This window comes from Oryctolagus cuniculus, chromosome 19 (assembly GCF_051225735.1).
Source record: "Oryctolagus cuniculus isolate XC-2025 breed Fujian yellow rabbit chromosome 19, ASM5122573v1, whole genome shotgun sequence".
NCBI classification, from domain to species: domain Eukaryota; kingdom Metazoa; phylum Chordata; class Mammalia; order Lagomorpha; family Leporidae; genus Oryctolagus; species Oryctolagus cuniculus.
Genome location: NC_142885.1, coordinates 8361943 through 8375741, shown reverse-complemented (window position 1 = coordinate 8375741; position 13799 = coordinate 8361943). Strand labels below are relative to the sequence as shown.

The 13799-nt window shown below is 53.9% G+C and overlaps 1 protein-coding gene across 5 annotated transcripts in view; it reads left to right on the top strand.

Moving 5' to 3' along the window:
- Positions 1–538: 538 nt before the first annotated feature.
- SMURF1 (SMAD specific E3 ubiquitin protein ligase 1) overlaps positions 539–13799 on the top strand; it is a 107846-nt gene continuing 94585 nt past the window's right edge. For 2 of the 5 annotated variants that reach the window (XM_051847770.3, XM_051847769.3), the window contains exon 1: positions 539–919. In XM_051847770.3, the coding sequence (XP_051703730.1) occupies positions 865–919 (55 nt within the window). In that variant the 5' untranslated portion in view covers positions 539–864. Of the gene's footprint in view, positions 920–9250; positions 9288–13799 lie in introns of those variants that run through there. The other 3 variants (XM_051847774.3, XM_051847773.3, XM_070064391.2) reach the window with 3 other exon arrangements.

The following is a 13799-nucleotide window of genomic DNA, read 5'->3' as shown; positions in this document are numbered from 1 at the left end:
GGACGCGGTAACGGCCGGAGAACAGGCTAAGGATTCCTTAGTGGAATCGGCCACTCGGGAAGCAAGGGGAGAAGGCGGCCCCGGGGCCGCTGCGGTGTCTGGGCAGACCGTGGGCACAGTCCACCCCTCTCCTGTCCCCACGCGCGGCGCCGGCCACTCCGCGATGGGGCCACGGGGCGCAGACGCCGCCTCCGCGCCAAGTCTCTCCCCCGGCCTCTCCCAACAAACCGGGTCGCCAGCCCGCGGCTCTCAACAGCTCGTCAGGAGGACGGAGCCCGGAGCGCGACACCCGGGGACGCCCCTTCTCCCCACCTCAGCGTCCGCATCCGCAGATCCCCTCGGGCGCCGCGGGAGCGGGAAGAAGCGAGAAGCCCCCGGCCCACGGGCTGCAGGCCCGGCGCGCGCCCGAGGAGCGAGCGGGCTGGCGGCGGCGGCGTGCCCCGCCCCCGACGTACCGCGGGCGCGCGCACGCACACAGGCGCGGGGGCGCACGGCGGCGGGCGCGCGCAGGGCCGGGCCCGCACGGCGGCGGGCGCGCGCGCGGCTCCGGGAGGCGGCGGCGGCGGCGGCGGCGGAAGCGGCGAGGGCGGCAGGCGTCCGGCTCCGAGGTGGTGGAGGCGGCGGCGGCGGCGACTCAGGACTGGGCTCGGTGGGAGCCACGAGGGTCCGGGCGCCGGGGCGAGCGCCGATCCCCTGGGCTCCGCCGCCCGGACGCCTGGGCCGCGGAGTTTGTGTCCCGGCTCGGACCCCGGCGCCCAGCCCGGAGCCGTAACCTTGAGGCGGCGGCGGCGGCGGGGCCGGGCCGGGCCGGGTCGGGGGGCGGCGGCGGCGCTGGATCCGCGGCTGCCCGATCGTCGGCGGGAGATGTCGAACCCCGGGACGCGCAGAAGCGGCTCCAGCATCAAGATCCGTCTGACAGGTAGGGCGGGCGGGAGGCCCACCCGCGCCGCGGGCGCCCCCTCGGGCCCCCGGAGCCCCCTCGGGGGCGCCCTCCCCCACGCCGGCCGTTGTCCCAGGACCTCGTCTCCCCCCGCCCCCCCGGCGTGCGCCCCTCGCCGCTCCCGGCCGGCCCCGCCCCCTCGCCGCGGCCCGGCCCCGCCCCCTCCGCGCGCCCCCCGACTCCCCGGGCCCCGCGCCCGCCGGGCTCGGCGCCCCCGGCGTCTGCCCCCACCTGTCCCCTTGCCGCCCACCCCCGGCCCGGCCGCAGCCCGGCCTTCCTGTCCCTGTCCCCTGGCCCCCAGCGCCCGTTTCTCGCCCCCTCCTCCACCTTCTCTCCCCTCCTCCCCCTCCCCCTGGATCCCAGCCCCTTCCTCACCCCCCCACCGCCTGCCTTCTCCCCCGGTCCCGCCCCCCCCCGCCCCGCATTTTGTGCTGGCCCCGCCCCCTCGCTGGGGTCTCCCGGCCTCCACCCTTTTCTTCCTGGAGCCTCGGGTCCTCAGCCGGGTCCCCCGGTTCTTTCTCACTTCCCGCCAGGTCCTGCGACGGCGGCCGTCTGCCCGGGCCGCGGCCTGCGCCCGCCTAGGTCCCCCCCCCCCCGCCCCGGTTCCGCTGCATTGCACTTGACCCCCGCTGCCCGAGCGCCCACCCGGCCGCGGCGCGGGCTCCGCCGTTCCTCCCGCTGTGTCCTCGCCCGGAGGCGGCTCGGGGGGCGCGGGGGCGTGGACGCCTCCCTCCGTCGCCGGCCCCCGGCGTCTGTCCGCACCCTGCGGGGCTTCCCGGACCCCGGCCCTGCGGAGTGGGGTCCCCGCCCGGGTGGGCCCGCGGGTCTCTGTGCGAGGACCCCCGGGTCGGGGCTCAGGGGTCGGAACGCCCGCTTTTGAGGCCCAGCTGTCGTCGGTCAAATCCGCGAAAACGACAATGGGTGATTTTTCTTCCCCCCTCAAAGTCAGTTTTACTTTGAAAAGTTCAGAGTGGTTGGCACGAGCCCTCTTTCTGGTTTGAGTTTAGAAACATTCGCACAGCGGCGTAAGATCAGGGAACGGTTAGGCCCAACGCTGACCCTGGCTCTGTGGACAAGCAGGTGCACCCGCTGGCGCGGGGGGCGAGAGGGAGCACCTGTCCCGCGTGGAGGCAGCGCGCACCTTGCCACCTCGGTGGTGGCAGACAGTCGCAGTCCCTGGCCACTCCCGCTTGGTTCTGGTCTGCAACGTGATCTGCCATTGGCATCGCAGTGGTTCGTTCTGTTAAACAGCAGAGGGATTGATTTGGGGAGCTGGGTGGAGATGGTGTTTCAGAGGCAGGTGTGTCAGGTGCGCGTGTGTGAATCCGGCCGGGCCGGGACCCTGGTTTCTCCTCCCAGGCTGTGGCTGGGCTCAGGAACGAGGCGTGCCACGTACAGACGTGCTCCCTGGCGGCGTTGGTGGGCGGGGGCTCTCGGGAACACCGGGTGTCCAGCGGTTTGAGTGTGGTCTCCCTCGCAGCAGAAGGGTGTAGTGGTGTTGGTCATCTTCCTAGCCTTACCTTGGGTGGAAATGCTGGAACATGGTGTTTAGTTGAAGATGGAATAGATTTTGGTCTGGTCTTTATGGTTTTCAGGGGAATTTGAAATCTCACTAATGGCATTTGTGGATAACAATGATCTTTCAAAGAGTTGAGTAATTAAGTTATGGGTTTCAAAGATCTCATTTCCGTGTTTGATATTTGAACATAATGACTTTTCACAATGGAGGGTATTCTAACCAGTCTGCGAGTGCCACACAGAGTGCAATTCATTGGAAAGACAAGGAAGACGCTGGAACTAGAAGGGAGCATTTGGAACGGTTGGGCCCACAGCCGTATCTGGTGGTGACTAGAGCCTTGGACTCCGAGCGGGGGAATGTGTGGTCGGAGACAGGGAACACTTTCACCTCCCTGGGCCCGCGAGAGTCCGGCCATTGGGACGTCCTTCATCTGCTTTTCACAGGCTCTGTCAGTCTGTCTACTGATTTTTTTTTTTTTTTTTTTTGAGAGGCAGAGTGGACAGTGAGAGAGAGAGAGACAGAGAGAAAGGTCTTCCTTTGCCGTTGGTTCACCCTCCCATGGCCGCCGCGGCCGGCGCACTGCGGCCGGCGCACCGCGCTGATCCGATGGCAGGAGCCAGGAGCCAGGAGCCAGGTGCTTTTCCTGGTCTCCCATGGGGTGCAGGGCCCAAGCACCCGGGCCATCCTCCACTGCACTCCCTGGCCACAGCAGAGAGCTGGCCTGGAAGAGGGGCAACCAGGACAGAATCCGGCGCCCCAACCGGGACTAGAACCCGGTGTGCCGGCGCCGCAAGGTGGAGGATTAGCCTAGTGAACCACAGCGCCGGCCTAGTCTGTCTACTGATTTCACGTCGTGGTTGGGCATGTATCCTTTCTGTTTGCAATCCTGGTATTCAGAAATCCGTGTTCCAGCATGGCAGTTGAGTCTGATTTATGCCTCCCATTCATATTATGTATTGTTTATGAGTGTTTTTTCCTGTGGGACTTTTTTTTTAACAACAAAAAACACTTGTGGGTAATATGCTGAACTGCTCTGGAAATCTGGTCTAAACAGAAGAATGTCCTTTTTAAAAATGGAAATAAAAATGTTTGTTTTCATCCCCCTTGAAAAGTGGAGAGGAAGGGAGTGAGAGAGGGAGAGATGGCGCTGATGCACTTTCCCGAGTGCCTGCAACAGCTCGGGATGGGCCAGGCTGAAGCCTGGAGCCGGCTCCCCAGCAGGGGCCCGGCTGCCTCCCAGGATGAATGAGCAGGGAGTTGGGGTGGAAGTGGAGTGGCCCAGACTTGAACTGGCGCTCTGATGCAGGATTCGGGGGCAGAAGCAGCACTTAAACCTCCGAGCCACAATGCCAGCCACTGTTTGAGTCTTTATATTTGAAATCATGTTATTTTGGGGCTGGCATTGTTGTGTAGTGGGTAGGGCTGCGGCCCTCGACTCTGGCATCCTATGTGGGCACTGGGTTGAGTCCCTGCTGCTCCACTTCTGATGCAGCTCTCTGCTCATGGCCTGGGAAGAGCAGTGGAAGATGGCCCATGTGTTTGGGCCCCTGATACTCACGTGGGAGACCCAGATGAAGCTCCAGGCTCCTGGCTTCAGCCTGGCCTGTGCTGGCCGTTGCGGCCAACTGGGGAGTGGACCAGTGGATGAAAGACCTCTATGTCGTTCCCTCTTTCTATAACTCTTTCAAAAAATAAATAAATCTTTAAAAGATAATGTTATTCAATGAGTGCTATTGTGATATTTTAGTAGGAAAATAGCTTTTAAGTGGTTTCTGTAGGCTTAGGGGCAAAATATGTGCAAAATCCAGTGTCTTAGAGCATTATTTTGGAGCCGTTTTAGAGTTCACTGGCAAATCGGATATTTTGGAAACATTTTGATGTAAAATTTGAGCAAGATTTGCAAAAACTTCTCACATGGTATAGAGGTGAATTTCAGTTAACATCATTTAGGCCATTTTGGGCAAAAGAACGGGATTCTGAGCCCTAAGGGTTCCACAGTGCTCTTCAGGAAAATGAAATTCTATTCTGTGCAGCAGCCAGGTGAAACACCACGTGCTTTCCTGCCTGGAAATGCTCGCTGGCCTGGTATCTTTGGAGCGTGACTGTGTATTGCGAAGAGAAGAATTCACATCCACGTAGAGAGAAAGCAGGAGACCTTCCTTGATAGCACATGGAGATGTGCGGCTGTCTTGGAAGTTAGCACAAGCTGTGTCACACCGCCTTGTGTCTCGGCTTTGCTGCTAACAAACATGGGAGAGAAATGGTGTTAATAATGGCTATTTTTAATTGATCAGTAACAAGTGATCAAACAGTTGATTCAAAGATTTAAGTTTCTCTTAAAGATTAAGAGGCCAGGTGCCGTGGCTCACTGGTTGATCCTCTGCCTGCGGTGCTGGCATCCCATGTGGGCGCCGGGTTCTAGTCCTGGTTGCTCCTCTTCCAGGCCAGCTCTCTGCTGTGGCCCAGGAGGGCAGTGGAGGATGGCCCAGGTCCTTGGGCCCTGCACCCACATGGGAGACCGTGAGAAGCACCTGGCTCCTGGCTTCAGATCGGTGTAGCACCGGCCATAGCAGCTATTTTGGGGAGCGAACCAATAGAAAGAAGACCTTTCTCTCTTTCTCTCTCTCTCTCTCTCTCTCTCTCTCTCTAACTCTACCTGTCAAATTAAAAAAAAAAAATTTAAGAAAATGTTCTGACTTTGTTTTGTATCAATAAAAACATTAAGGAAGGCAGAACTTTGTAAGATTTATTTATTTATATCAGAATTAGGGAGAGAGAGAGGAAGAGAGAGAGGAAGAGAAAGGAATCTTTGATCCACGGTTCACTTCTCAGATGGCTGCCAGGAGCTTCATCCAGGTCTCCCACGTAGATGCAGAGGCCCAAGGACTCGGGCCATCTGCTGCTGCTCTCCCAGGTGCATCAGCAGGGAGCTGGATCGAAAGTGGAGCAGCCTGTACCCCAGCTGGTGCCCAGATGGGATGGCAGCGCTGTAGGGGTAGCTTAACCCGATGGGCCACAGTGCCAGCCCCCAGGCAGAACTGCTGTTTCAACAACTGTAACCTGGTTGCTGGGGTGAGGTGGAGTAGTGATTAGTTGATAGCCAGTGGGTATGACAGTTTTCTTAAGGCCCTCGTTAAATGTAGGAGGGCACAGCCTAGGTACGTCTTGAACCAGATTATCTAAAGATGTAGGATGGGTTAGTTCTGCTTCCTGGCCCTCTGGCTAAGATCAAGTGTAGGATGGGTTAGTTCCAACACTGTGGCAAGCCTCAAGTTGCAGTTTTATACTTTCAAAGGAATCACATTCTGCCCAGTGCCAGTGCAGGTTCTATCAGCGATTTTGTTATTTGATCACATTTCTGTTGTCTTAAAAAAAAAAAAAAAGAACACCTTTCCACCCTCAAAATCCTTTTCTCCTTGTAATCTTATTGACCGGCCTAAGTGACTTGAAACATTAAATTTTTTTAAAGATTCATTTATTTATTTAAAAGTCAGAGTTACACAGAGAGAAGGAGAGGCAGAGAGAGAGAGGTCTTATATCCGCTGGTTCACTCTCCAATTGGCTGCAGTGGCCAGAGCTGCACTGATCCGAAGCCAGGAGCCAGGAGCTTCCTCTGGGTCTCCTGTGTGGGTGCAGGGGCCCAAGAACTTGGGTCATTCTCTGCTGCTTTCCCAGGTCATAGCAGAGAGCTATGGATTGGAAGTGGAGCAGCTGGAACTCTGTGCCCATATGGGATGCCGGCACTGCAGGCAGTGGCTTCACCCACTACACCACAGCCCAGCCCCAAAACATGAAATCTCTCATAGACTTTATTCCATATGTGTTTTCAAAGTAGTTGTGATGCATCAGACCAGAATTTTTTGCTCTAACAGTTCAGAACGCCATTATTTGTAACTAAGAAAGTTGGTTTTTTTTTTTTTTTTTTTTTTTTTTAATTTGACAGAGTTAGACAGTGAAAGAGAGAGAGAGAGACAAAGGTCTTCCTTCTGTTGGTTCACTCCCCAAATGGCCGCCACGGCCGGTGCTGCGCTGATCCGAAGCCAGGAGCCAGGTGCTTCCTCCTGGTCTCCCACGCAGGTGCAGGGCCCAAGGAGTTGGGCCATCCTCCACTGCACTCCCGGGCCACAGCAGAGAGCTGGCCTGGAAGAGGGGCAACCGGGACTAGAACCCGGCGCCCATATGGGCTGCCAGCACTGCAGGTGGAGGGTTAACCAAGTGAGCCACGGCGCCGGCCCCAGGAAGTTGGTTCTGAATCTCAGGTTTTTCTTTCTCTTCTGCAGATGTTCGTTTTCTTGGTTTGGTTGAGGGGACGTTCTGGAGGCCGAGTTACTGGTGAGGTATTTTCTCATGAATTAAGAAAAAAAGAAAGAAGTAAGGAAACACTGACCCATAATATTTCAACATCAACCCAATGATCCGGGTAATTGGCCTGGCTGTTTTGTAACACTGTTATGAGTACTGGCCAAACAGCACATTTTATTGTGCGGTTCGGAAAGTTCAGATGGATGAAGAATTTTGATATCGTTACATTGCCCTGATTATCTAGCGGAGAAAGGCTTTAAGGGCTCTTAATTTAGGATTCAAATATTTGTAATCTCAAAACCGTTTTAGAAGTTAAGTGTTTTTGAGCAAATAAGGAATGTGAAGAATCTGGCTTTGTCCCTGACTTACATGACTGCTTTGCTTGCTGTTTTTGAGTGAATTTCCTAGAGAAAGCTCCCAACTTGGAATGGCCTGTGATCCCAGGCACACTCTGGGAGGCCCTTCCCGCTCCGACAGAGCCAGCGGAGCCGTGTTTAAAAACAAAGGCGCCTCGTGTGCGGATGGGCACATCCTCTTCAAATGGTAGAGTTAGGATTGTGTCTCCAGATGCAGTTGAATCCATTTAAATATTTAAACTAAGTGGAATGTTGTTCCCACATTTCTGGATTTCATTGTTTAAAACAAGGCTTGAGTGACGCACAATCAGTGCCCCTGGTGCTGCACCCCGCTCTGCCCTTCCAGCGGCCTGCACCTCGGCAGACAGGAATTCTAATTGGCTGAGGAATGTCGGCCACGCCGGGGCCCTGAGCCTGAACCTACTCCGCTGGCTGCTGGGAGATGCGTCTCCGATGTCTGGAGCTCGCAGCTTGCTCTCCGGATGCCCGCAGTTGACGCTGTCGTAGACGGCAGCCTGCTTCCTCCTTTGTATGCTGTGCGGCCGCTGGGCTGTCTGAAGCCTTGGTGCTTTCCCGGGGCGCAGATGCTGGAGTAGGAATCAGAAGGTCTGACTTTCATTTCTCACCACAGAAGCAACCTCAGGGAAGAAAGGCGGAGGCTGTGCGTAGAATCGCGATCTGTGCACGACTCTGCCTTCCTGGCTGTACTGGGAGATACCTGCTTGCTTTTGTACTGCCCAAGACCTGATGAAGATGGATTCAGTATTTTAATGAGTGCTTATGAATTATTTATAGACTAGCATGCTGGAAGTACAGAGTGATGGGTTGCTGTTATTTCTTAGCCTACGTAACCATGTAAATGATAAAGCTACTTGTGCTGTACGTTGACATGGAGGAAAATCCATGGAACCGACTGCTGATCCTGGCACAGTAGTGCTCAGGAATGGATTGTCACATTCTCTGTGAGCGCAGAGACCTTCCTGAGAGAACTAGTGTTGCAAACCGAAGCCGGCCTCCTCTTCAAGGGGGAAGCCTTGGCGGCCTTCCTGCTCAAACCTGGAGCCGTCAGGGATGCACACAGTCACGTGCGGGCGGCCACCCTGCTGCTGTTCACGGCGAGGTGACGGTGTCGCTATCTGCACGGAGTGAAGAGCGGCTGAAAACGCTTGCAGACAGTAAAGCACTTAGTAAAGTAGCTGGATAGAAAATTTCTTCTTGTAAAAATAGGATAAAATCAATGTGCAGTCGCAGGCTAGGGAAAGCAGTTTTAATCGATGTGAAAATGAAAGTCTGGTTTTCTTTTTTTTTTTTTTTAAGATTTATTTATTTATTTGAAAATCAGACTTACTCTGAAAGAAAAGGAGAGGCAGAGAGAGAGAGAATCTTCCATCCGCTGGTTCACTCCCCAGTTGGCCACAGCGGCCAGTGCTGATCAGGAGCCAGGAGCTTCTTGTGGGTCTTCCACGTGGGTGCAGGGGCCCAAGGACTAGGGCCATCTTCTGCTGCTTTCCCAGGCCACAGCAGAGAGCGGGATCGGAAGTGGAGCAGCTGGGACTCGAACTGGTGCCCATATGGGATACAGACACTGCAGGCAGTGGCTTTACCCGCTATGCCACAGCGCCAGCTCCAGCCTGATTTTCTTAACATACGAAGAGCTTTCAAAATTAATTTTAGAAGACCAGTAACCTAGTAGGCAAAGAATAGGGGCAAGTCACAGAAAAGAAAACAAACAAAAATGGATTTTTAAATATGTGAAAAGACACAGTTCTATTTCCCCTTACATATCCATTTTCTTTCCTTTAAAAATTTATTTGAAATTGACAATCAGCCCTACTTGAACTAAATAAAATACAAGTCAGAACTCAGGATGAAACACTTCTTCATCTCTCAGATGGGCAGACCAAAGAGTTCTGAAACCATTGAGCGCTCACCAGGGAGTGGCTGAGCAGGGGCTCTCTGGAACGTTGATGGCGCAGTAGCGGCAGTAGCTAGCGATGGAGGGCAGTTCTTGGTAAGATGAATGTCTGTGCCCTTGGACCCAGCGGTTCTGCCCCTAGGGTTTCTTCCTTACAGATGTATTTGCATATCTATTCAAAGTCTTCTGTGCAAAATGATTGCAGCATTGTTTGAAGACTGAAAACTACCCACATGTGCGTCAGCAGAGCGGTAGGTAAGCAGATTACCCTGTAACCCCAAGGACGCGTGGCTGTCCATAGAGTAAGGCACCGCGCTCACTCTGAGACGGAGCATTCTCCAAGATGCAGCCCTGAGGGGGAAGAATTCTGATTTGGAAAAGTGGATAGTGTGTGTGCTGTGTGCGCAATAAGTAGAACAGCAAGCGCAAGGTTTATAAGTGGGCCGTCTCTGTAGGCTCTCAGTGGAAGAATAGTGAGTGTTGGGAATATTGTGAGTCCCTCTGGGGAGGAACTGGGAGCCTGGAGGAGGAGAAGCAGGGGTTCGTGTGTGTGTGTGTGTGTGTGTGTGTGTGTGAGAGAGAGAGAGAGAGAGAGAGAGAGAGAGAGAGAGAAGGGGGTACTGAGACTACATTGGATTCCTTTTATGTTGTTAATCTCTCTCCTCCTCTGACCTCCTTGAGCATATGTTGCTTTTCAATAATTAAAAATGTTAAAAACAAAAAGAACCTAGGGCTCTTAAGAAGAAAAGGTTTTCTCGGAGCAACTGGTATGTTAATTGTGAACAGTAATTGCTTTACAATGCCGATGTTCTCAAATTGAAAATAACTGTACTGAGAGTGCCGAGAGCAGGCGCAGCCGGCGTCTCGTGCTGTGCCCGGTTTCTGGCACTTCCTCCCCAGGACGGCTCCTGGCTCCTGCAGGATAAACTCCTTTCACACTTGCCCTGTAGCTTTGAGCAAACTGCCTTTCCCACAGGCTGCGTTTATTCTGATATTGAGAGCTCCTCCCCAAAAAGGCTCGTTGAAACATCAGCGTAAGACCCCATGACCCCTTCCCCCTTCAGGAATTCGGAGCTGGTAACCGCTTCTCGGCCTTTTGGCTAAGATCAAGTGTAGGAATTTGGAACTAGCCCCTAAGACCCAGGTCATAGAGGGAGTTCTTTGAAACACTGGGGCCTTGATTATGAATAATAGTGCTGGCTTATATAATTTACTTGGAATGTCATTTGGTGTTACCTCTGACTGCTTTTGTAAAATCATCTCATCCCTGAAGTGGAGGTGAGGAAGCTCATTTGCCTAAGCCAGTAGTAATTAGTACATTTTCAAATCAATATGTGTGCTGTGAACTTTTTAAAGGCTTGTTCTTAATTTTAACAGTGCCTAAAAAAGAAATATTGATATCCGATTCCGTAAAAGTACAAAGAGTGGGAACCCTTTGCAGTAGTTGGCTTTTTTTTTTCCCCTTAGATCTTTAGGTAAAAAAAAAAATCCCGAAGTTTTACTTAATTGGATTTTGACAAATGTTACATACAATGGCGGGTTTGAGAATTTCTTGATGCCTGTTCATACATGTCAGTGATACCAAGGCCTTGGATGTGTGCAGTGCTTTGTCGTTTCCAAAGGATTCGCATACGTAATTCCTCCCTGGAGCCAAGATATGAAGCCAAGCTCAAAAAGGGCTTTTCTGGGGTGTGTATTTTTATTTCTAAGTTAAAAAATTAGCATGCAGTTAGTTTTATTCCCTAAAAGCACATTGTACAGCGGGGAAAAGCGTTGTTTTGTCTGTCCTAAGTTGATACCGTCTCCTGCGTGGTACAGAAATACTCCAGAGGCTTCATCTGGCTGTAACGGATCTGAATGGTTTACAATAATCAATAGTCGGAGCCGGCGCCGTGGCTCAATAGGCTAATCCTCCACCTTGCGGCGCCGGCACACCGGGTTCTAGTCCCGGTTGGGGCGCCGGATTCTGTCCCGGTTGCCCCTCTTCCAGGCCAGCTCTCTGCTATGGCCAGGGAGTGCAGTGGAGGATGGCCCAGGTGCTTGGGCCCTGCACCCCATGGGAGACCAGGAAAAGCACCTGGATCCTGGCTCCTGCCATCGGATCAGCGCGGTGCGCCGGCTGCAGCGGCGGCCATTGGAGGGTGATCCAACGGCAAAAGGAAGACCTTTCTCTCTGTCTCTCTCTCTCACTGTCCACTCTGCCTGTCAAAAAAAAAAAAAAAAAAAAAAAAAAACAATAATCAATAGTCACGTGTAGGAAAAGTGATGGAGAAACCTGGATCTAGATCAAGAAATGGAATGTACTGGGACTGGAAAGCCCCATAAACTGGGAGTTTCTGCTGCCCCGTTTCCACCCTCTCAGCCCCCAATGCTAAGCACTGTCCTGACTTGTGAAACCCTGATTTGAGGTTGATGTTAGTGGAACCATACCATGTATGCTCCTCTGATTGGCTTATTTATTTGAAAGACTTACTTATTTATTTATTTATTTATTTTTGACAGGCAGAGTTAGACAGTGAGAGAGAGAGAGACAGAGAGAAAGGTCTTCCTTCTGTTGGTTCACCCCCCAAATGGCCGCTACGGCCGGCGTGCTGCGCCGATCTGAAGCCAGGAGCCAGGTGCTTCCTCCTGGTCTCCCATGGGGTGCAGGGCCCAAGAACTTGGACCATCCTCCACTGCACTCCTGGGCTACAGCAGAGAGCTGGACTGGAAGAGGAGCAACCGGGACAGAACTGGTGCCCCGACCGGGACTAGGACCCAGGGTGCTGGCGCCACAGGTGGAGGATTAGCCAAGTGAGCCTCGAAAGACTTATTTGTTGAAACACCCTCAGGGTGGGCGTTAGCAGGAAGCTGGAATTGGAAGTGGAGCAGGGAGGTGAACCCGGGTCCTCTAATATGGGATGTGGGTATCCCAAGTGGCATCTTAACTGCTGTGCCAAACACTGTCTCCTTGTTGGCCTGTTTTGTCCAGCATTACGTGAGATGCATCTGTATTGTTGTTTGTGTCCTCTCTGTTGGTCAGTGTTCCCTTGGGTGGCGATGCTGTAATCTGTCCCTCTGCCTGTTGATGGGTAACTGGGTGCTCTCTGATTTTGGCTTTTAGGAATTGACATTTGGGTGGGTGTCTTTGGGTGAGTGAGTGTATACAGTTCTGGTGGATCTATACTTAGGAGTAGAATTGCTGGGTGAGGGGGCTGGTGTTGTGGCAAAGCAAGTGAAGTGTCCGCCTGCCATGCCAGCATCCCATATGGGCACTGGTTTGCATTCCAGCCGCTCCGCTTCCCATTCCTGCTGTGGCCTAGGAAAAGCAGTAGAAGGTGGCCCAAGTGCTTGGGCCCCTGCCACCCATGTGGGAGACCTGGAAGAAGCTCTTGACTCCTGACTTTGGCCTGGCCCGGTACTGGCTGTTGGGGCCTTCGGGGGAGTGAACCAGCAGGTAGAAGACTTCTGTCTGTCTCTGTCTCTCCATAACTCTTTCAAATAAAAATAAATAAATCTTAAAAAAGACAAGACTTGCTTCGTCATAGGGTAGACCTGTGTTCAACTTTATCAAACCTTGCCAAACTCTGTGCCGGTGTGGTTGTACCAGTTTCCATTCCCACCAGCGATGCGTGAGAGTTCAGTTGCTCCGTATTTTTGCCAATCTTGGTGTTTTCTCTTATTTTAACTGTTTCAGTGGGCGTGGCTTGGTGTCACATTGTTCTTTTTCTATTTTTACTTTTCTTCAATCGATACTTCAAATAGCAGGCTTAGAATTTTGAAGCCATTGCAGATTCCTAGAAGGTTGGAGAAGAGTGTACAGGGAGGTCCGCTGTACCCCCCAGCCTTTCCCCTCCACAGCGTCGTGTGTAACCACGGTGTGATAGCAAAACCAGGAGACGGACGGCTTCTTTAGCTCTCACCAGTCCTGCGTGCCGTGTTTGCGTGTGTGCAGTGTTTTCACATGTGCAGGTCCTGTAACCGCTGCCACAGCTGTGACACAGAATTGCACTGCAGCGCAGGCTCCTCCCCTTGTAGGCACCCCTCGCCCCACTCCCCCACCTCTGGGACTCCAGGAACCACTAAACTGGTCACCAGCTCCGTGTTCCAAGAGCATATGGCAGATGGTGTCACTCCCTTCCCAGAGCCCTCCGGCACTGCCTTCCAGGATCAGATCGGCGTCCCCCGGGATCCTACGGTTGGCGTCCCCCGGGATCCTATGGTTGGCCCCCCGGGTGCCCATCTCTGCGTTCCTCTGAGGCCCACAGCCACCCTGGTCCTAAACGTGGCAGGCTTGTTACGGCTTGAGGGCTTCAGCCTGACTTAGTTCACCCGCCCTCCCTCCCTCCCCTGTGAAATGCTCTCATCCTCTTCCTCTCCGTGCTCCCTCACATCCCTCAGATCTCCACGTTTGAGAGCCCTTCCCTGGCTGGAGACGTCGCTCCTCCCTCCCTGCCGCACTCCTCACCATGCGTCTGCTGGCTTATCCGTCACCCCTCCGGCTGTCCCAACAGCATAGTTTTCCGTCTGCTCCTGGCGCACAGGTTCCGCGAAGCAAAGGGTCCTGGTAGAGTGCTGCTTGGCACATGGTGCTCGCAGGCACTGGATGAATGACTTAATGAGCTCCTTAGTGACTGGGCCTGTGCTGTGGCTGTGGCTGCGTCGGGCAGCGTTGTGCGAGTCGGCAGCCTGGGCACTGGGCAGCCACGGGCTGCTGTCCACTGGGCTTGGGGTTTCTTTGACCAGGTGACACCCGAGGGCCTAACCTGCCTTCTCCTGGGTGTCTGG